The 24,858-nt window shown below is 43.2% G+C and overlaps 1 protein-coding gene across 9 annotated transcripts in view; it reads left to right on the top strand.

The window, feature by feature from the left end:
* Positions 1-24,858, top strand: part of LOC308331256 (partitioning defective 3 homolog B-like) — a 333,652-nt gene that overhangs the window by 234,287 nt on the left and 74,507 nt on the right. For all 9 annotated transcript variants that reach the window (XR_013965561.1, XR_013965562.1, XR_013965563.1 and 6 more), the window contains one exon: positions 4,594-4,714. Coding sequence is in view for 2 of the 9 variants with exons in the window: in XM_080786585.1 (XP_080642711.1) it covers positions 4,594-4,714 (121 nt within the window). In the remaining 7 variants the exon portion in view is untranslated. The remainder of the gene's footprint in view (positions 1-4,593; positions 4,715-24,858) is intronic.

Genomic DNA, 24,858 nt, shown 5'->3' with positions numbered 1-24,858 from the left:
AAGACCTCAGTACTTAATGGGTTTTGGGTTAACACAAAGCCCTTTGCTGTGTGTGTGTGTGTCCCAGTACGGAGGAAGGCTGCTGGAGATTGGGAATTGTAATGCCAGTGCATTCTTTTAATGTCTTTTCCGCTGCTCGTGCATTGCTATTGTTTTGGGATGTAGGGTATAGAGGCATAAGTGTGATGTCTTTGTAGAGTGGGAGGGCGTATGGTGTGGGGCTCTGCAGGGACGCGGGAGATTGTTTAGTGAGAGAAAGTCTTCAAAGAAAGAGTTGCAAAGACTGTTTGTTGAGGGTTAGAGAGAGCGAGAGAGGGAGAGGAGCAAGCAAGCGAAAGATGAATAGAGATAGTCGGAGTAAAATGTGTGTGTGTGCGAGAGAGAGAGAGAAAGAGAGTCCACATGGAGAAGCCATGCCGTTGGTGATGTGAGGCAGAGTGTAATATGTTTTATGTGAAATGTTTCTGCTGATATTACAGCCCCTCATCCGCAGAGCTCCAGGGCTTTGTGTTTGCGAGGAGAGGAGAGGGATGGAGAGAACAACGCCAGGATGGAGTGAAAATCGGAGGGAGAAAAATGGAATTAATATGGAGAGCTGGGGTTTCCCCACTGTACCAAAATGTTAAATATCAGTCGTAGAAAACCGCATATGTTTCTCAGTATTTATGAAAATAGGGGTGATGTTAACCTTGAAAAATACTACTGTAGCACTCTGTGCGCAAAGATCTAGTTATTCATTGTCAAGAGGGAATGAAAGTTTTTCAATGGGGCCTGACGCCTTGAAATGAAATCCAAACGAGGTTTTAGCAGCTATTTATCACCAGGGCTTCAAGAGTTGGAAGTGAAAGTGGCGAATTGGGTGATCCCGGTGTCATCTCTTCTGTATTTTGGAGGAGCTTTTTAGATAAGAAAATGGGCTTTAATTTGTCTGGGTGCCTGGGGGGAAAATAAGACAAAGAGGGCTCCTCTTCTGAATTCTGAATTTTTTGAAAAAGAATGAATCAAAGCAACTGTGAGCCTGCATGTTAATCTGCTGCAGCAAACTAGCAGCTGTAAAATATTGCTAGCTTGCGTGTCGCCAATGTGCCGTTAGCATATCACTGTATGGCCTGACGCTGGGTTCTTTCCCACCCAATCATTCCTGTGGAATGTCTGGCAGTCTTGACAGCCAGACAAACAGACACATAATACGCACGCACACACGCACGCACGCACAGGCCCCCTAATGAGGTTTAAACGAAGACCAAACTAAGTGTTCTTTGTTTTAATCTAATCTGTTCCTCCATTGGCTGCTGTGTGCGCGTGTGTGCGCGCGCGCGTGTGTGTGTGTGTGTGTGTGTGTGTGTGTGTGTGTGTGTGTGTGCGCGCGCGCGCATGTGAAGACTGACTACCCAAATGTCCATTCAGAAGGAAATAAAGCGCTTGCATACGTGTGTGTGTGTGTGTGCGTGCGCGCTGCTCTCAGATCTCAGACATGCTTTTCTGTGTTATTGTCAGTAGTAAGAGAAGTAGCCTATACAACACTAATATTGCCCTGGGTAAAAAGATAGATGAATAGATTAATTATATTTAAAATAAGGAAAACATAGCTCACTATTATCCACAAATGGCTCAACTGTTGACTAAAGGAGAGGATGTTACACTATTTGTCTTAAATTGACATTGAGCTTTTTTATTAAATAAACATTTGACCTCTTATTTAAGTTATTTTATACCATTTGGAACAGAAATAGGGAACCGTTAAGAACCGGAATCGATAAGCAGAACCAGAATCGGACTCACAAAAATCCTAACGATACCCATCCCTAATCATAACGCAGACCTTTGGGCTCATTTCTGACTATATGCTGCATCGCGGTTACAATATTAATGCACAGTAATGACAAAATCTAAAATAAAATGATGCGTTTTAATGAGTTAATGGGGATTTCTAACCATGGTGAAACTATCCCACATACACACACACATAATGTGCACAGCAGTGGGTCTGGATCACATGCTGAACATCAGTGTTGGCAAGTAACTTAAGTAATATACTACTTTCAGTAATATTATTACTTTTTTCCAGTAATATGTAACTTAACTAGTTACTTTCACATTTTGAGTAATAATATTACATTTACTTTTTTTCAAAAGTAATATTATTACTATTTTCACGAGCCTTGGTGGAACTGTGGGTTTGAGTGTTTATTTATAATGGTAGACTGGATAGGGGTCAAGTTGCTTTGTAGACTGCTGATCCGCTCTAGATCTAGACTCTAGAGCGGATACGGAAACGATGCACACTCGTCGGTACGTATGTGTGAAGTATCGGATGCAGAAGGGCGGGCCTTAAACTGTCCGGAACACGGAACAACAACCTAAACTAGTGTGTGTAACTCGTTAGACTGCACTGTTAGAGAGAAGAGATGTAAATAAACTAACAATGGAGGAGGTGGAGGAGACAGAAACACCGGCACAACAAAGCGTTATAACATTCAATACTTGGAAGTTGAGTATGTCCGCGATCGAGACGAGAATCTATATTCCACGTCGAAAAAATCTACTTCTAATCAATGTGTACAAATGGACCCATCATCATGTGTACACTATACAGTACACTTTTTAGAGTTAAATAAACTCTGCAGAATAGGGGAGGGGGGACTGCTAATGTTGAAAATGCAAAGTAAGACTTTTGGGGACAAAATATGCAATTACTGGAGGCGAGAGGAAAAAAAAGTAATAAGTAAAGTAATAAGTAATAAGTAACTAGTTACTTTTCTCAGGGAGTAATAAAAAGTATAACTTTATTCCTTTTTTTTTAAGTAATAAGTAATAAGTAGTATATTAGTGTTAAAGTAATATTTTGCCAACACTGCTGAACATTAAGACATACCAGGGGAAGGGTATTTTTAACACATAAACTAGTGTGACGACCACCCTCTCCAACACATCCAATTGTGTGTGTGTGTGTGTGTGTGTGTGTGTGTGCGTGCGTGTGTCCAGGAAGGCCAAGATAAAGAGTGGGCGACGGAGGGAAGAGATTAGGAGCGAAAATGTGTAATTTATACGCCATCGTATGACGCCGTTACATTGCGAAAATAGTTTACCACGATATAAACCAGGATAATATAAATCGACCTAGTATAAAATGAGGAGGTGAATTTATACTGGATGTCGTCGCTTGTCAGTCAGAAACCTCTTATCTGCAGTCCATATTCTAAACTTTTGTGTTTTATTCATAAATGAACGCCCTACTACTAGATCATACTACAGCGTCACACAAAAGTATCAAAAGTAGCTGATCTGCGAGCTCGAAACGCACGACAATATTTATTTGAATTTGAATCCTGGAACGTCACAGTTTTGGACATACAGTATGAGGTTTCCACTCGATAGAGACGATATCATTATATGATTACGCGTGGGTGTGCGTGCGTGCGTGTGTGCGTGCGTGGATGGAGAGAGAGATGGCCCAGCTTGGGTATATTTAGTTTGACTGTCTTGACAGAGGGACAGAATATTCATCAAAGATTGATGTCACTGCTTTGTCTTCCTCTTGCTGGAGAGAGGAAGATGGAGAAATAGATAGATGTGCAGCCATAAGCAGCAGCAGAAGATTGATTGTGTGTGTGTGTGTGTGTGTGTGTGTGTGTGTGTGTGTGTGTGTGTGTGTCTTTATTTCTGTACCTGAATCCATGCAAGTGTGTATTACTTTGAAAGTGTTGGACAATTTGTGTGTGTGTGAGCATTTTGCATGCAAATTTGTGTCCCCCTCTTACATGTATGAATGCTGGCATGACTGTCCACACATACACCGTATGTGTGTACAGTATATGTCTGTCTTGAATATTTCTTTCCCGCGAGAGTGTGACTGTGTGTGCACACGCAGGTGCGTCTGTCAAATTGTTATCTCTCCATTGGCAGGTCAATGCCAGAGAAATGGCTCCATTTGAAAAATAGACAGATCCTATTGGCTGGCTTGCCATCAGATAAGCCACCTGATTGGTGGCCGGTGTCAGGCAGAATTCTCAAAGCTCTTCATATCATTGTGGAAATGATGTGACATGGGCTGAGTGAGTGAGTGATGGGCTTCTGCCATTGATGGAAAAAGTCCTCAAATAATTGTATTGGAGTAAAAGTACAATATTTGCCTCTGAGATGTAGTGGAGTAGAAGTAGGCCTACTGGAAATTGGAAATACTCAAGTACTTAGTTACTTTCCACCACTGGTTTCTACACTGTAAAACCCGGAGCATTATTTGAACTCTGGGTGTTCAAATGGATCTTTTCAGGTCCATTGGTTCCTATATGAATCCTATAAGACAAATCTCTGCTTTAGGTATAGGGTTATTCTTATTTGAGATCAATCGATTGAATTTGCAGACCGACTCATCCCCAGCTCTCAAAATATTATGGATTATGAAAAAGTAATTGATTCTCTATATTCATGAAAGATTTCCGAAGCTTTTGCACTGATGGTGCTTAAATGTTTATGAATGAGAAGCATTTCTTAAGCTTATGGTGTACTTTGTTGTTTTTCCTTGTCTCCTCGCCTCGCCTGCGTGTGTGTTCCTTTCTGTGTGTGTGTGTGTGTGTGCGTGCTCACAAACAGCGGTGTGGATAGGATCCAGCAGCTCCGAAGGGAATACCAGCAGGCCAGGAGAGAGGGGGTGGCGCCGGCTTATGAAGAACAGGACCCACGACGCAGAGGACCAGAGAATGACACACACAGGGTAAGGAAGGAGCGCACGCACACACACACACACACACACACACACACACACACACACACACACACACTTTAAGCATTGCTTTGTTTTGCCAGTGCAGCACTTGGCACTGCATACACCGTATAAGTCACAGTAGCTACAGTGTGGTTGCTAATTTGCTAGCAGTCTGAATATACTGCTGTACTTAAACGTACTGCCTTTCAGTACGTTTTAACAGCGGGCGACTGCCGGGCGTATTTTCCGGAAGTGCGTTATTTGTCTATCGGAGCCGGCAACTACTGGCGATAGCAGGCGAAGAGGCGATAGTCGAAATGTGGGCAGAGGAACGTCGTTCAAAAACATGAAAATCGTCCGGCAATAGCCAATCAAATTCATGTGTTGCTTTGTATACCCTCCACGTGGTACAGTGATGCGTTTACATTACATACAGTACAGCAGGAACGCCCACTAGTCGATTTGTATATCGCCCAGAGTCGCCGATGTTCGCCCACTGTTAAAACGTAGGGTAAGAATTCAATAGAGGATTCATCCCAGCCACTGAAGGCTGGTTTGAATTGTACATCTAAAGTATGGTGTGATTTAATTTAGAATTGTTCAGAATGATTTATATTACCCAAATGTTTGAGTAGTATAGTAGTAGTACTATGCTGCTATGCTGCTTTACAATATTCTTCTCACTGCTGTGCATATGGGCCTTAAGGGAGCTGTACTTGCAGAATAACTTGTTTTGTATATAGTTGGCCAGTACAGCAATTGTTTTAAGTTTGAACAGTTTTCTCTGTCTGGTTTCATCAGTAGTCTGTCAGAACAGATCGTGTTATTCTCTGCAGAGGTTTCATCTTTGATTCTCCCGCAAATAGGGAATTAATGGCTAGACGTCTGTGTTGATCTGTGTCAAGATCCAAAAGGGGGGGGGAGTGTGTGTGTGTGTGTGTGTACGCACACTATTTAACATAAAAAAATCACAGTGATCGCAACGTGTTTAGTTGTGTGTGTGTGTGTGTGTGTGTGTGTGTGTGTGGTTCATTATTCCCTGCTATCAGCTCTGTGTTCACGCTCTGCGTGTTTTTCTTGGATCTGCTGCTGATTTATCAGAGGCTTTCATCTGACTATCAGGCGATGCCCTTTGATTGGTAATGTTTCCCTGTAGACAGGGAGCTGATAGGTTATGACACCATCCACCTTTTGACTGAGTATCAGATGCAGAAGGAAGGGTTTTTTTTGCTTTTACTCCTACTGTTGGTGTCACAATTATAATTCTTACAGATCTGTCTTATTTCACCTGTGCACGAGGCACTCGAGGCAGTCTCCTTAAATTCCTTCCTAGGCATTGCCTACCGTATCTCAATTTGCTCTACTTTGTTTTGTTTCAGTAGTGGGTGATCATTTAAAAAGTTAACCGTTTGGACCCTAGCAACTCTATTTTGGCATGTTATTACAGGCGAACATTCTGGGAAAACACAGCAGATCTGCAAGCTTGCATGTGAGCTTGTAGCGCCTATATGTACGTACTGTAAATCAGCTATTTTCAGTGATTTGGTGTAGACGTCTAAGGAAAAAGGAGTGTCATAGTCAAAGACACCTGGGCTGGGCCCTGATAAACTAAGTATATATAGAGGGTTTATACTCTGAATCATGCCTTATTGGGGAGTTACACGGAAGTGGCCATCTAATTGTTTTCAACAGCCCAAGCTCTTTGAATTTTTGAATACTCAAATCTGGCATGTATCGCGACTCTGAGCATATCATTTAGATATCAGAGATCTTGAATATAGAAAGATTCCATCATTTTTTTCTTCTTTGTTTTTTTAGTTTTATAATCTTTCATTGTAAATGAGCTGAGGCTTGATAAAACCGATCACCACTGTATATAGTGTTGCAACGCCCATTTTGACACTGGATCATCACCACACAGTATATAAATTATTTATACGTATTTGTCAGAGATTTTGCCATTTCTCTCTGTATTATTGATTGTTAGAGGTTTCCTCTCTCCCGGGTGAGAAAGCTGGGTCATTTCTTTCAAACTATCCACAGTACTTTTCTAGCAGTAAATAAAACAACAATAAATCATGAGCACGTTGAATTCCTCACCAATCTTTGTGTCTAAAGTCTATTGCAGCCTCAAGTCTGCAAATTCAACCAGTTCCGTCGAAAATAACCCTGCAGAGACTTGTCGTATTGGGCCTCTGAACCATATTTTCTACACGGTTTATAAACATTTGTACACTTTCAGAATTTAATGAACAGGATTTTACAGTTTCGAAGCCCTTCTTGCTCGCAGCTCCCCTAAGAAGCCTGCTAGTAATTCCAATAGTCTGGCTAGCGTCAAAAAGATGGAATGATCTACTGTAAATATCTCATCTGTTTTAAAACAATAAATATTATGGCAGAATGAACTGTTTATAAAACAGTCCTTTCCTCCTCTCTGTCCATTGAGAGTGTAGCCAAAGTCATCTCAGTTCAGCGACTCAGTAGTCAGTACCCTGTGTCCACTGCCTCAGTACCCTGTCCACTGCCTCAGTACCCTGTCCACTGCCTCAGTACCCTGTCCACTGCCTCAGTACCCTGTCCACTGCCTCAGTACCCTGTCCACTGCCTCAGTACCCTGTCCACTGCCTCAGTACCCTGTCCACTGCCTCAGTACCCTGTCCACTGCCTCAGTACCCTGTGTCCACTGCCTCAGTACCCTGTGTCCACTGCCAACAACACAGTGAACTCGGTACCATGTGTCCACTGCCAACAACACGTCTACAAGCAGTAGAAGTAAAGGGCTGATGTGGTTATTATGTTATCTTTAATAATAATCAAAATGTACAAAGTAACTAGTAACTAAAGCTGTCAAATAAATAGTGTGTAGTAAAAGTAGAATATTTGTCTCTGTAATGTAGTGGAGTAAAAGTACTGAAAATGTGACATACTCAAGTAAAGTACAAATACCTCAAAACTGTACTTAAGTACGGTACTTAAGTAAATGTAGTTAGTTACTTTCCGCCACTGCCACTGCCAACAACAAGTCATTGGTCCCTGCCCAGCCGGGGGCAATCTCGTTTTCCCCCCGCGATCAATAGCCATATACATTCACCCTTCTCTCCGCCTGCAAATGAGAAAAGTTTCTTGTTGTTTACCAAGCAGGGAGAGCAATTAGCATGCTTCAGAGGTGGAAATTAAGTTTGGTAGGCTAAGAAAAAACAAGAGCGGTAGCAATGGCCATCATGCCTAACGAGCCCACCTCGTTAAGGATGATGCATTTATTAATTAGAACAGCGGTGATTATTTATCCCTGTTGGTTTCTGTGGGCAGGAGGGGGGGGGGGGGATGATTATGGGTGAGTGCCGACGGAGAGCTAATTCAATTTCACTTTTATTAGTTTGTTTGTTCCGCCTATAGAAGAAGTCATTTCGTATACAGTAGCATGTTTTTAGCCCATTTAGACCTGGAACGTATCTGTGTCGCCTCAGCTTTGCACCACTTTAACCATTATTGTCTCCACCAGGCCAAAGGCATGGGGAGAGTATGTTTTTTTAATACTTTAGCTGTTGAAAAATCTTGAAAATGTGTACAAATCTTTGAATATACTGTATATTCTTTCACAGCTAATGTTTTAACTGTGGGGCTCCTTTAAATGAAATATTTTGAGAATCACTGATATAGATACAGGTTTTTCAGAAAACTATCATGATTTTAGAAGACATTTGTAGAATCTGTCCTGAGGTCTCAGTCGGTTAATGTGATGTCCATGAGAGAAAATGCAACCCTGGACACAGTATTTGTTAAGAGAGAAAGAGTGAGAGAAAGAGAGACAGAGGCAGATACCGAGGGAGAATGTGAGAGGAATTGAGAGGAAGAGATGGTGAAAAGGATAGAATCAGAAAAGTGCAGAAGTTTGGTAAGAGTGTGTGCACACTGCACGCATGTGTGTGCTCGTGTCTTTCTGTCTGTCTGTCTGTCTGTCTGTCTGTGTGACACATTTCAGCCACAATATGGGGTCTGTGCCTGGTCTCGGTGGCTCCATTACCATCTCATTGATTCATGGTTATGGGTCAGCTGTCGATGCTAACAAAATACTGTTTTGCCTGGAAACAATTATCAAGCAACAAAAGGCACTCTGCAACTTTTGCCTCTGTGTGAGTGTATGTGCACACGTGTGTGTGCACATACACTTTGTGTGTGTGTGTGTGGGCGCGCGTGCGCACGTGTGTGTGTGTTGTAGAACAACATATATTTTCCCCCAAGGCAAGAGAATTTAGATTGCACACACGCACACATATACCGTACATGCATGTACGCACGCACACACACAGACACACACACACACACGCACACACACTTACCTGCACACAGAGCCTTTTGTTATTTCCTACGCCTACAATCTGCCCTCATGTTAAATGGATTTAATTTCAAAGATAAACATCTATCAGCTGTTTTTTTGTCCCTGGTGTGCTACTGAAGTTGCAGATATTTCTGTTGGTTTACAGTTGCAGTCATTTATGTGTGGCTCAAGGTGTTTCTCATCGTGAGACCCACACCTCATCAGGGGGGGGGGTCTCTCTGCTATGCATTATGTGTGACTACATCTTTAACCCATTTAGATCTCAGGCCCATTCTAAAGAAAGAAATGTCGGTAACACTTTCTATGAAGCCCACATTTATAATGCATTATGAGGGAATTCATAATGCATTCATAATGCTTCATAACTACACTCATTAACAGACATAATGCTTTCAGATGCACAACAGTCATAAAACATTATAATGTCATTTGTCTTCTAAATCCAAAAATATATGTAATTGGCCGCTGAACCAAATCCCCCCCGAGAGAATATATATATTCAAATATTTGCGCCACATTTTCACGTTTTTTCAAAGATAGCAGATCTACAGTACAAGCTCGTAGCACGGCACTCGGTGCCGCGCTATGAGCTTGTAGATCTGCTATTTTTCAATGCAACAAAAGGGGTTCCCGTCCTGAATAGGTTAAACATTTATGCAGTAAAGAGTTCTGCTGAGCTCGCGTACTATTTGTTACTGCTGCCTTGCTTCGTCAACAACAGTTATACACGTGCGCGCATGCTTACGCATGCAAGGACGCGGACACACCTAACTGTAGGGCTGTCCGATCTAACCTTGGTATTAGCCCTGTTGGCTACGGGTGGCCATAGCTGAGTGGCTAGAGGGGCTGTCTGTGAATTGTAAGGTTGACGGTTCGACCCCTGGCTCACCCAGTCTGCATGTAGAAATGTCCCCGAGCAAGACAACCTCTAACAGCTCCCCACCTGCCATCACCAAGTCTTCTTAGCTGTCATTTGCTGCTTTTCCTTAAGTTACGAGGCATACAGCCCATCGTTTTGGGTGCCTGACTGTGCCTTGCTCAAAGGCACATGGATGTTGGTGTGGTTCTCCCTCACACAGACCACTGGTTTCATGGATGCTGTACTTCAAGTTATCAAGGCAAACATCAAAAAGAAAGAGCATGCACTCACTTGTTTCTAGAGATCCAGTGGACTTACTTTATTGGCACAGATTGCAACATTTCGACCCTTTAGGTTTAGGTCTTTATCTGTGGACGTTTCCTTCTTTCTAATTGACACTTTTAAACACTTAATTAGCCCAGAACTATAGGCACATTTGGGGTTCCAGTGAAAGCACTCTAATGTTTGTGACCTTCCCCTGGTAAACCAGCCATCAAGGAGTTATGATGTGACCTTCCCCTGGTAAACCAGCCATCAAGGAGTTATGATGTCTTATGGGGAGTCATGGTCAAGACGAGAGACAACGGCGTCATTGTGGTGTTTCTTAATGTGTCACGTTGCCTCTGTCCCTCCTTCTAAACCTGTCAGTGATGTGTCTGGGGTAATGAATAACACTTGTCCTGTGGTTGTAGCGGTGTTGTCCGTATCCTAAAACATGCTCTGCACTCACACTTTTCAATGAGTGAGTGAGTGATGTTGGTTTACAACATTGTTTCCAATTTCCAGCAATGAAACATCTTGAAACAAAGGAGTTGTAGGTGGTATCCCCAAAGCAGTTGTATTCCCTTCAAATGCATTGAATTATAGCTCTATCGAGGGGCTACAGTCGGCAGATAAATGATTGTCCCCCCCATCCTGTTTCCTCATGGTTCCCCTGACAGATGCGTTCATTAATTCATTTTACATGACGGATGACGCCCTCCCTTCATTCTACTTATCGCACGTTGTTAAACTCCTCTCCCCAGTCAGAAGGAAACGTGCAGTTTTGGGTGATTTATCTCACCGCCATGAGTTCATATAATCGCATAGATGAGTCAAGTTGAGCGCAGTAGGAGTATTAGTGTGAGTTTGATGCTCCTCCTTGGGGAGGTTCTGGTCTGTGGAGGAGACAGACACTACACAGAGGTAAGAGACGACTGAATTAGTGGTTCTCAACCTGTGGGTGGCGACCCTGACGGGGGTCTCCATGTGATTTGGGGGAGATCCCCATGTGACAGCAAAGGACTTTTGAGACCTTTTTAACCCATTTAGGACTGATGCAGATTCGAAAGAAAGAAAGAATTACTACTAAAGAATCAACATTGCCCAAATTGTCAAACATTGTGAAAATAAATATATCTTTCTCTGGAACAGAGTCAAACAAAATGTAATGAATCAACTCCTATAATTCCAAGTGCTTGTCAGGGTGGGGGGTCCCCCGTTCAAATAAGATTAATGTATTTTGGGGGGTCCCCAGTTCAAATAAGATTAATGTATTTTGGGGGGTCCCCAGTTCAAATATGATGATGATTTTGGGGGGTCGCAGACTGGAAATGTTGAGAACCACTCTTCTAGTTCAGTTAACATTCTGGATTGTTCGGTGTACAGTGACTTGACTGCTCCTTCCGTCCATCTTTGTGTCCGATTGTTATCATTCTGTCTTCTCCATACGCCACCTTAATTCTCTCTCGTTTCAGTCCTCTCTCCTTACCGCACATCCTCAATGTTTAGCTATTTTCCCTCCCCCTAATGTTCCCACTAACCTTTTATCCCCTCTCTCTCTCTCTCTCTCTCTCTCTCTCTCTCTCTCTCTCCCTCTCTCTCTCCCCTGTTCCCCTCTTTCACTCCCTCTCTCCATAACTTCCTGACTTTAAAAGCTCCCCTTTGAGGATTAGGTGGAACAAAGAAAGGTAAAATGGCAGAGAATGAAAGAGGGGTGGGGGGGGGAGGGGGCAACGGAGAGGAAGAGAGAAGGAGATAAGTAGAGAGGTAGAGGGACATTGAGAGAAAAGAGAGAGAGAAACTGTTATATGTGCAGAGGATCGAGGGAAGACCACACACACACACACACACACACACACACACACACACACACACACACACACACACACACACACTGTACACATAACACACACACAGCGGTGGCTCTGATCTGTTTTGAAAGGCTGTTTTGAAACGGGGAGAGCAACACGTAAATATGCAGCTTTTCTCTGGCGGGTACACTGCTGCCTCTTTTGTTGAAAGCCTTTTCGAGGATCTGTAAATCCCTGGCGCTTAACCTTTCATATAAAGCTAAATAGATAAACAATGCAGAGGCTCTAGTCTACAGTATATGCTCTAAGAAGCAGAAGGGAGTTCCAACCGCGCCTCTAGCCTATGGAAGGCCAGTCTGGTGCATCTCAGAGGCAGGACAGGTTACAGGAGGAAAGGAGGCACTGGAGCAACTCAGACAGTTTAAGCCCTTATTTTATTATCAGGGTGCAAGTAAAAAAGCGACAATGTATGAGGCACACCTTCGTCAGGTCCTGATGCTCTCTCTGTGCGTTTGTTAGTTTGCTTGTTCTATCAATTTCTACGTGCTTCAAAGTCTCCTCTTTGCTCACTTCAGTAGCGCTTGCCAACCACTTTTCCGTTTTTAAATGTGAATTAGTTTGCAAGTGTCCACTCTAATGGAAAAAGGTATTGATCAGGCCGCGTAGCGTAGGGCAGATCAATGAAAAAACAAACACAGTTCCAGGCCTGGCACCCAACACACTCACAGCAAGGAAACTTCTCAAATAAAGTGTTCCAAAATTCATTTTCTACTGTCGTGGTTCGTAAGCCAGTGGGTTGTAGCGAGACTCTCTTGACATGGGTCACTGACAGGAACAGCTCTACCGGAGAGAATATGTTGTTATTTCATACTTTGGCTTCTTTGTTTTGATCTCATTGCCCGAGATCTGTTATTGATGGACAGTGGGCTTGTTTGTGCTTGTGAGGTTTACTGCTTCTGGGAATAAACCCTTCGGATGGCACGAGATGTCGGTCTGGATAGGCCGCTACCATCTGGGGTCTTATTTTATTTAATAAAATGTATTTTTTTGTTTTTCTTGTAACTGCATGGTAGAGGTACTGTATGTTAATGAAATATAGCTAGCACATCTGCAGTGGTTGGAGGAAGTGGACTTTTTAGACCCTGGTGTCAAGTATATCATACTGGTTGAAAAGTAGTACTGCCGGCTGCCCATAAGGTCAAGCAGGCATTCCTTCTTTATATATATTTTTTATGGAGGGACAGACAGTAGGCTGACAGGAAATGGGGAGAGAGATGCAGTAAAGGCCGTCAGGATCGGGAGTCGAACCCACGGCACACTGCCAGACTGGATTACCAGCCAAGGTGCCTGGACCACATTCCTTCTTAACTAATGGCACATGGCTTACAGCTTCAACAAGGGTACATTTGATAACTTATTATCAGTGATTCTAATATAACTCTTGGAGTTATATTAGATGCTTAAATTAACTGAGGAGTTTATACAATGCTTGCCGTAAAGTTTTAAGAGGTGGATAACGAGGGCGAGAGGAGTTTGTCGCAGTCGCGACAGAGTACTGTAGTTTAGACTTTAGAGCGACAAACTATTATGTCCTTAAATGGACAGGTCGTATTCCTGGAACACAACCTTCTCCATGGAACTCTTGTTCTGCCACTCTCCCATGGTATTGCCGGGAGACGTAATGTGCTTGAACGTTCTTCGACCAAGGGGAATATGCAACGTAATAGCATTATGGCTATAATGTGTTTTAATGTGATAATCTGATGTCCGGATATAAGAAAAAAATGTAATCATGTGATGTGATCAGGATCCACATGGGGGCCTCGGGACTTCATGTGGTCAGACGGGGACATGAGTCATCTCTTGACCCCCCCCCCCCCCCCCCCCCCCTTTCAAAAGGTGTCAGATATTATTTAAAAAATCACACTCGTGTGAAGTGAGGGGCGCTCTTACATCATCACACGTACATTGCTCAGTCAATCAAATCATCGCTATCGGGGCCCAGCCAATCAAATCATGGCAGACACATTAAGCTGGGCATTGGAGTGTGCACAAGAGATTTGGCACTGATCCTTCCAGCAATTTTGAAAGATTATCTCCAGACTAGGGATGGGAATTATCGATTACTTCATGATTTAATTGATAGGTTTTGATAACCTTATCGATCGATTAACCGTATATAGTTGATATACAGCGTTTAAAAATCTTAATTTCCCTCAATGTCTTAACACAAAAATGTACATTTTGCTGATATACAGAAAGAATACAAAAGGCATAGTATATTTCTTAATCAAATATTTAGTTGACCACATGCAAAAGCAGAGATGTTTCTGTGGTTACCAAGGTGGGGTGGGGGACTTTTTTTAAGCGGCCCACATTCCTCGGCCACGTGCGCACGCAGACAGCATTACATTCACAGGAAACTGCCCAATGATAGAACCGCAGAACTTAATTGTTTAATTGAAGAATGTCTTAACGACGATAAATCGATTAACTATTAACATCCCTACTCCAGACACACAGACACGGACACACAGACGGACCATTTTATAGACTCGCTGTAAAAGAAAGTAGGCTGCAAAGTAGTACATAGTAGCCAGTTTCACTTTCGTACTCTGTGACCGTACACAGACACCTTCCTCAGTTTATTAACTAATTGACCAGAAGAAGTAAGAAGCTTATTTATTGTAAAATTCATAATCAGAGGAGGCATTCAACCCCCCTAATCATTCTGTTTTGTTTAGACCATGCAACCTCAGTCAGCCATGTTTATCTTTGGTTCAGATTCCCAAAAGCCATCGTGGTTGTAAGAATGTCTTTGTTCCATTGTGAGAGTTTGGACAAAGATGCTATAGTGCTAATATTTTTTTTCCCATTTTCTTTTTTTTTGGGGGGGGGGGAGTGCGTGGGGCTGGGTTACTAAAGCACTGTAGGCTTTGAAGCCTGACGACACCCAAAGCAGTGGCAACAGCTTGCTTAGCGGTTTGTCACCTTTTACCCTGCAGTGAAAGCATTAACAAACACGGCATTCATTCACATAATGAGTGTCTACTTATCTGAACTATTTATATACTGATTATTATTTTTTTAAACTCAACATGTTGATAACCCCCGTCCCGTCCCGTCGGTGTTACAGAGACTTATTGGAACCATAGTGGGTCAGAGGTCAAACCTTCAGGTGGAGCCCTTCAGCACGAAGACGTGTAATGTGATACTAATATTATTGTTGTATTATTTGTGTCCAGGATATCCCGTGTCAAGAGACTCCCTGCGTTATTACCCCTGATAGACACTGTCTCCATTTTTAGACGGGGCTCGCTTGACATTCCTAAACCAATCTCACATTGTAGGTGAAGCCATGTACACGCCTGCTGGCTTCCTTATTCCTGTCAAACAAAGCATCCACTTCAAAATAACTGCTCACCACCAGTGGTGGAAAAAAGTACTAAATGATTTACTTTAAAGTAAAAAGTATCAATACTACTTGTACTCTGTTACAAGTAAAAGTCAGCATGCAATTCAAAATGTACTTGAGAAAAAGTACAAAAGTGTTGGTATCAAAATATACTAGTACAAAAGTGAAAGTAATTATACAGAATATCACAAGTTTTCAAATGTATAAAATTAGCAGATCTACAAGCTCACAATGCGTCGTACCGCGTAGATAGGCTATTTTCAAATGCCCAAAATGTACATAGTGCAAAAGACGGAGATTTAATTTTTTGATATCGGTGAGCGATACACTACAGTCTGAGTGCGTCTGTTGTGCAACTTTCGAAACCACTTCCGGTTGGTGCGTCATCAAAAGTGTTCCCCCTCCATTATAGCGGACGGGAGGAAAAATCTTCTAACGCTAATATCTCTGAATCTAAATCACTGATTTCGATTCTAATCAAAACATGCATTTTTGACGGCCCATCCTGGTCCCGTCGCTACTGTATATTCGTGGTAGAAGAACTCATGCCTCAGGTGGTCGGCGATCCTCCTGCAAATGTTTGGGTTAGATGCTATGCTATCTGCACAACAAGATGGAGTCACTGTGGCACCTTGAAAAGGGCTCTGAAGCTGCAAATAGCTGGACACACCGATTTACTGTTTCCAACTGACGCTGGGCAGTTATGCTTAAGTAAATGTACTAACGGTTAAGTAAATGTACTTAGTTATACTTTCCACCACTGATTATTACCGTACTGCACGTTTCAAAAGATTTCCTAGAACTGCTCTGGACTGTGATGTAACCAGCCAAACGTGTGTTTGAACTGCTCTGGACTGTGATGTAACCAGCCAAACGTGTGTTTGAACTGCTCTGGACTGTGATGTAACCAGCCAAACGTGTGTTTGAACTGCTCTGGACTGTGATGTAACCATGCAGCCAAACGTGTGTTTGAACTGCTCTGGACTGTGATGTAACCAGAACTGCTCTGGACTGTGATGTAACCAGCCAAACGTGTGTTTGAACTGCTCTGGACTGTGATGTAACCATGCAGCCAAACGTGTGTTTGGGAATGTACTACATCAAGTCATCAAGTCATCTACTACATCAGTGTATCACAAGGAATGCACTGTCCCATGGCTACGGTGGTTTCGGAGTATAGTTGAGCAAATCAATTGGATTAGATGGGCTGTAGGTCACTCTGCTGGTCAGCACTCTGAAACAAAGGGCCTGTATTCTCATGGCTGCCAGTGGGTTCTGAGGCGACGTCTCTCTCTCTCTCTCTCTCTCTCTCTCTCTCTCTCTCTCTCTGCTGAACCAGGCCAATTGCGCCGCACCTCTTCAGGCAGAATTTGGTGTTTGGTTGGAACTGCCAGACAGGATGTCAGCCTAGATGAAGACCAAAGAGAAGATTTATGGATTTAGTGAAAGAGGACATGATGAAGTTAGTTGGTGTGAGAGAAGAGGAGGCAGAGGACAGGGTGAGATGGAGGCAGATGATTCGCTGTGGCGACCCCTGAAGGGAAAAGCCAAAAGGAAAAGAAGAAGACTTGGATTTGGATCCATATCGCATTAGCGTGGTCAGAGTCTGTATTAAACACAAGCGAGCACAATCGATCAACATTGTCATTGTTTGTAAACTGTAAAAAGTGTCCTGTAAGTCCATATGGGCTGGGCTTCTTCGGAAGCATGACACTTAAATATAGAATCAATCATCAATCATAGCGAAAATCAAGGCAAGGAATTGATGTGGCCCATTGGGCTTCTCAATTTAGATCCTGATTCCTGGAGTCCTCTCTTGGTTCATTCCAGCAATAAGCGACACTAATTTTGACACCTTGAGGGGGTTCTACATTGACCCTGACGTATACAATGGAACCAAATGGACCCTTTGTATACAGCCTAACCACAGAAAACTAATTTAAAGTAGTAAAGCTTGTAAATAAGCTATAAGAGACCTTTTAGTTGTACCGTTTGTGGCAAAAGCTTGTAAATATCTATAAGACCCACACAGAAGAAAACCCTTTAGCTGTACTTTTTGTGGTAAAAAAAATAATAATCCTGCCTTGATCTCATTACCCCCTTCCCCTTATTCCCCTTCTTAGTTTTTCCTGGAAAAAATTGACACGATGGGAACTACTAACAAAAACAAATTTCACCCACTTTTTTACTTTTAAAACTGTGATGTGACAATAAAGCTGGTTCCGATATTCATGTATACCATCTCGTATGAGCGAGATTGCCTGGTGGAAGTTGGTAAAAGACTGGCCATTACGTCAACACAAACCTCCAGGACTGAACGCTACAGTGAGTCCAGTGTAGCTGCTGTTTGGACGTGAGATGCCTTGTGGTTGCGATTAATGACCTGCTGTTACAGGGTTGATGGGCACTGTTGCGGTGGAGAACTCAGGGGTCAGTAAAGGTCATATTCAACTCCATCCCTCTGTCTAGAGTAGACCGTTGTGTGTGTGTGTGTGTGTGTGTGTGTGTGTGTGTGTGTGAGAAGAACAGGCGCCTCCGGCCTGGAATCGCCACTGTGCAGTTATAAATCTGTAGTCGGCGAGCTCTGCGGTGTGTGTGTGTGTGTGTGTGTGTGTGTGTGTGTGTGTGTGTGTGTGTGTGTGTGCGCACGGCGTGCATGCGTGAACGAAGTTGTTTTCATACACGCCATCGCTTAGCAATTTGTCCACGGAGGAGGTTTTAAGTTTGCGAGGTCGAGACAGAATGAACTTATTCAATGTTCCGACAGGAGGTCACATGGTCATCGGTTGTTCATTGAATGTTCCGTCATTAATTGAGTGACCAGCCAGGCCGTCTGTGTCTATATAGGACGTGTGTTATGTGGAAGGTTTCTGTTGGTATACTACTCTCTGTCGGTTTTGTGTGTGTGTGCGACCGTGTGCGTGCGTGTGTGCGTGACTGTGTGTGTGTGTGTGTGTGTGTGTGTCTGTGAGAGAGAGACTGTTTGAGAGGCATATTAAACAGCCTTGTCTTCCCGTGATTCTATTCACTATGCTAATGCAGAGAGACAAAACATATTGAGGTCATGGGGTCGTGTGTGTGTGTGTGTGTGTGTGTGTGTGTGTCTCTCTGACTGTCTAGCTGTCTGATAAAAAAAGATGTCTTGTAATACAAGGAGACAAACATAATGATCTTGTGTTATGAATCCTGACTGGACTGTACATGAATGAACATGTATGCAAATAAGTTCTCTCTCTCTCTGTGCGTGTGTGTGTGCGTGTCTCCCACCACCTGATCATGTCACCCCCACACATCTCTCTCTTTCTCTCCAATTACCCTCACCTGTTTTGTCTGGCTAATGCAGTCAGACAAAACTCATTTCTCATCAGACATTCAGACAGATTGTAATCTCGTCATTATATATGTTGCATGTACACACACGCACGCACAAACACACGCACGCACATACACCACATACAGAAAGGAATGCTCAATTATGTGCATGGCGCATACGCACAAGTACATCATCCTACTGTGTCCATGGACTTTGATGAGAACACGGTGTCGCCAGGCAGGCCTCCATTAGTTAGGTCCTGTGGTGGGAAAAAGTACACGCATTCTTTACTTAAGTAAAAGTATCAATACTGCAATCCAGAAATACTCTGTTACAAGTAAAAGTCCGGACTTCAAAATGTACTTGAGTAAAAGTACAAAAGTATTGGCCTCCAAATTATCATTATGCAGAGTTTCAAGTTTTCAAATGTATAACAAATCTTTTGAAAACAGCCGATCTACAAGCTCACAATGCGTCCCATCACGACACATTGTGAGCTTATAGATCGGCTATTTTACTGAAAGTAAAAGTACCTCAAAGTCGTACTAAGTACCGTTCTTGATTAAATGTAAAGTACTTAGTCACTTTACACCGCTGGCGTCCTGCTCCATGTTCAAGTCCGCTAGCTGATGTCATTATCCACCTGACCTCAGTGACCTTCAGTGGAGGGGATAGGTCTGCTACAGCATATCGCTCCGAAACCCGCTCGCAGGTTGCTGGTACAATTTGTCGTCCTTGAACTCTGAAGAGTGTGCAAATGTACACTTCGTACATGGACTCTTCAGAGTTACATGTAAGTGTTTTACTGCGTGGAGTTGATTATCTATGGCAGGATTGTGGGTGTCATGAGCCCCTAAAATCGTCTGAACCTCACAATCTGAGATGACTTACTAACAATCGTGAGCTTTAGATTGTGTATTAAATGCACAACCTAAAGCTCGCTCACTAATTTGTGTTAGTGCGCGACAGTGGTGCACAAACTATAAGTGTGAGTCAGAGTCGCTGCCGGCGTCCCAGCCCCCCTTCCTAATCCTATCCACTCTCCACTCAAACATTCCCCTGGCTTTCTTTCTGAGAAAGCGAGTCCGGGATCCCGAGGTTATGACTGCACAAAGGATATTGTATAATTTCCTGTTGATGAGGGTTGGGTCCCATGTAGTGTCACAAGTATGTCCGGTCCCCGTCAGGGACACATGTGTAGGCTCTACAGACCCCTCTTTATGCTCACACTCACATCGCTGTTGTTTGTGTCCATTTGTACGTATACAGTCACCGTTGGGCACAAAGTCAACTTCCTATCTCCGTATTCAACCGTTTAGTGTTTCTCCTCGTAAATCAACGCCCTACACTCAGGCCTACTTGATCATACTACTAAAATAAGAACATTATAGCATATATTGATAGTCGTATATGTTATATTATGTGGATCTCTGCATTTGTGTGTCTGTGTGCATGTACAGTACACTAAGCAATGAAGCATACAAGTGTGTGCATGTACATTTGTGTTATGTACTATAATATGTGCGCGCGTGCGTGTGTGTGTGTGTGTGTGTGTGTGTGTGTGTGTGTGTGTGTGTGTGTGTGTGTGTGTGTGTGTGTGTGTGTGTGTGCGCACGGCTGCACGCGCGTGTGTGTTTATGGTGGTGCTTCCTCTTGGTTCAAGGATCCAGCGTGTGACACTGTGTGAAGTGGCTCCAGTATTCTCTCTCTAACCTTGTCAGTGTTTCTGTCCCCTGATAGATAATCCATTGTGTGATTCACCACACAATAGGATTTGGGGGAAAGCCCAGCTAGCTATTCCCATAACCTTGTTTATTTTTAACTATTTTACTTGTCCCGTTCCAACCTCATCTGGCAGCACACTGCAGTGTTGGCCAGGTTATTGCAAGGGGTAATAAAAACAAAATAAAAAAACGTAATATCTATATACCATATTTCTGGGCTGGTGTGTGCCACACCTTCCAGTCTCATTGTTTCGCACTTTGTTTGCATGCATTATACAAATCTATTTTATATAGATTTGTATGCTGTATGTTCTTGGGATGTCTTAAGAACGCAATATCTTAGGAACGCCTTATGGGAATTTCTTCAAATTTCTTTCTTCAAACGAGTCCAGAGTCTAGTTCACTGTGACCTTTTTTAGCTAGGGTAATTCTGTCAGGGTTAGAGAACTTGTGGCTTTTAAGCCGGACATATTTAATTAAGAAACTTAACACCTACCTTAACACCTTAACAAAACACAAATATTCTCTTGGAGTCTTATTGCATTTGATCCTTTTGACAAATATATAATATTGCCCCTGGCGAGGCTGTGCATATATCATTTATACGGGATATGTCTCATGCTGTATTTTCTTCTTCTTTTGGCAATAAAAAATGACAGTCAATCAAAACTCATTATTAAATCTTTCAAAATCTTCACTACATAAATGTTATGAGTCTGGACCGACATAAACGGGTTGGCCGCCGTAATGCAGTGTTTCATTTGTGTCTTCATATTGCAACATATGAAGGAGAAGTGTTATTCCCACAACCCCCTCGCTCTCTAGAGCTTAACGACTTAACCCATTCTGACCTGAGATCAGATTCTAAAAATGTCTTCTACATCCTGACAGTTTTCATTCTGACCTGAGATCAGATTCTAAAAATGTCTTCTATGTCAGTCGCTCTTCGATTTTTCAAAAATAGCAGACCTACAAGCTATGAGCTTGTAGATCTGCTATTTTTAAATATCTAAAGCATAACGTAATGCTAACACCAATTGGGGTTCCCGCCCAAAATGGGTTAAACCTGATTTATTCTCTGTCAATGTTGTCGCGATACAAGAATACCAGATATACAAGTTTGTAGATCGTCTTTTTTTTATTGTATTTTTCAATATCTAATGACTTACCCAAAATAAGGATGCCGGTTGAACGTGGTTAGAGTCGAGACCTTTTGTTTCCTGATCTTGTTGCGCTATACTTCGTGTGACGTCTTTGCACACTGTGGACACTTTGCATTGCAGTCATTTCGAAGACAACAAAAGGGGGCATTACGGCCACTTCTGCCGAGTGTTACACATGCTTCGTCGGAGGTCACATTTGTAAAGTTCCCTTGGACAGTATACTAAAGCAAGGGACCGTCATATACTGTAGGCCTATCCACCAGTCCAAACTACAACATAAAAGCATTGTGACAGTAGAAATGGCTGCTCTACCATGAGGCGGGCAGACAGACAGACAGACAGACAGACAGACAGACAGACAGACAGACGTCAGACAGAGAGAGACAGAGAGAGACAGAGAGAGAGAGGCATTGAACCAATGCTCTCCATCCAGCTGGCTGGAGAACAACCTTGTGGCTGAATGTAGTTCTTTGTCACAACATGGAGAGCTGAGAGGGATGAATCTCTCTCATTTAAATGTTCTGCTCTTGTCCGACCCACCCAATTCAGTCTCATGTTAATTGCTCTTTTTCACTTTCATTCTCCAGCTGTCCTTTCTATCTATCTCCTGCAAACCTTTGCCAAGATGTATAGGCTACACATTATACTTCCAAAAATGAAACACAGTCAGCCAGGCAATCTTATAGCGATATCAAACGCCTCAAGACGAGCCCAGTCGTCATGAGCACTCTGCGTAGTTAATGTATAGGACGAGTATACCCGTCCTTATAGGATCCAATGTGTTGACAGACAGACAGACAGACAGACAGACAGACAGACAGACAGACAGACATGGGCAGATGGAGAAATGAAGAATGGAAAGAAATATAATTGTGAAGGGGGGGACTTTTCATTATTCAATATGGAGAAAGGGAGAGCATGTGTTGTTTTTCCCTTTGCGTTGCCTACGAAACCACCAGTGTGCGTTCGTAGTGCCAGCTCTGGTGATGAGAAATCCATTAGAATACACTGTACTACAGCATCGTGAACCTGAATGACTGGCACACTACGTGCACGCACGCACATGCACACACACGCGTGCGCTCCGCTCACCTTGCCAAGCGTTAACGCTAAGACTTCGGGAGTTTTCCCATGGAAAAACACATTGATGCTGTTATAAACCCACAGTTTAGCTCTCTAACGCATGCACACACACACACACACACACACACACACACACACACACACACACACACACACACACACACACACACACACACATAGAGCGAACAGCAGATGCAATGTATTTTTAATAGCCCCTCAATTGAGTAATAAAGATTTTTAAGCCAAACGTATTCCCAGTGCTGCCGTTGTATTGGGACAAAAAATCCCCACATTGAATTCATTGTCAGACTTGGAGTTAAATCATATCACACATTTTGACCAATTATGCAATTTGGTAGATTTTATTCTTCATCCGGTGCCTCCGGGGAGTTCCAGAGTGAAAATCTAATTTGCCCCCCCCTCCCAGTGGGCCTCGCACTGCGTTGCAAAACCTCTGCCAGGGTGACTGAATGAACGGCATTCTATGGTTTAATGAAGTAAATGATAATTAAGGATGTTAAGCTATAGCTAAGCCAACATTAATATATGTATATACGTATGTATATATAATATATAATATATATATATATTATGTGGAGCACACACACACACACACACACACACACACACACACACACACACACACACACACACACACACACACACACACACGCGCAGACACAGGCCATATGCGAGTGCACAATCGGAGAGACAGTGTTATTTATTTCCAGTGTGATCATGGAATGAAAGTGCTGTGGTGTGACTGACTATAATGCCCTTATAAGGACATGTGAACTGAAGCCTAGCTTTATACTTAGTGGTGCAACTCTGTACCGTGACGGAAATATAGCTAATCTTCAAGTTGACAGCGTGTGGCGGTGCCACGCATTGTGAGCTTGTAGATCTGCTATTTTCAAAAGATTGTTGAACTTACTTTTCTCCACCACGGCTCAGAGTACGTGATGGAACCGGGCGGAATGTGGGCTTACACTGATGTTCTGTAACAACTGACAGAGAGAGAGAGAGAGAGAGAGTCCAACAGAGACAGGAAGGTGGGCTTACACTGATGTTCTGTAACAACTGACAGAGAGAGAGAGAGAGAGAGAGAGAGAGAGTCCAACAGAGACAGGAAGGTGGGCTTACACTGATGTTCTGTAACAACTGACAGAGAGAGAGAGAGAGAGAGAGAGAGAGTCCAACAGAGACAGGAAGGTGGGCTTACACTGATGTTCTGTAACAACTGACAGAGAGAGAGAGAGAGTCCAACAGAGACAGGAAGAGAGAGTTGAAGATTTCTCTTTTTCCTTTTCCTGACGTTCCAGCACATCTGTAGCCGCGGTGCAGCACTGTCAGAGTTCAGATTTCCGCAGGATTTAGATTTGTGTGACTACATGTGTGACTACATGTGTGACTACATGTGTGACTACATGTGTGACTACATGTGTGCGAGCCTGGCAAATGCAAACATTTTAACACCAGTGTTACGTTCCACTAACACTTGTGTGAGGACACAGGGTGTTTTTTTTGTTTTGTTATTTCAGTGGTGCAACCACTCCAGACAGGTATGTGTGTCCCTGGGTCTGAGCACGGAAATAGCATATTTTCACCACCAAGTGTCACTGTTGCACAACCTAACACACCACCAGGTCTCACTGTTGTGCAGCCTAACACACAGACAGACACACACACACTTCGGGTGTGACAGTACAGTATAGCAGAGGGACCCCCACACGGTACCTCTGGGGGTCTGAAACTTCCGCACGGAGTTGCACCACTCACACACACGGGTGTGATTTTAGTTTTTTCTAAAGAAACTGATCTTTGGGAACGACCTTATTTTCCTTTGGTGATGTCCCTCTCGCGCTCTGCCTCCCCTCGGTCTAGTCTTGTGTCTGTGGTGAGGTAAGTGATACTTGAGAGAGGTCCTGACCCCCCCTAACGTCGTCTACCTACTGGCCCTAGGGAGGGAGGGAGCGGGGGGCTCGGGGAGAGAGGTGTGAGACAGTCAGAAACATGAAGAGAGTGAAAAAGGCCGAAATGGTGGCGGCATGATTCTGCGTGGTGTGTGCGTGTGCTCGCCGCACAGGCATGTCTTTGTGTACAAGAGAGCGTGTGTGTTTATAGATTGTATGTGCATGCACACCCTCGCCCCGGTAGAGTTATAGGAACTAGGAAGTCGACGGTC

Source organism: Protomyctophum bolini (genome assembly GCF_963924005.1).
Source record: "Protomyctophum bolini genome assembly, chromosome: 16".
Taxonomy (NCBI): domain Eukaryota; kingdom Metazoa; phylum Chordata; class Actinopteri; order Myctophiformes; family Myctophidae; genus Protomyctophum; species Protomyctophum bolini.
This window is presented reverse-complemented; position numbering and strand designations above follow the sequence as displayed.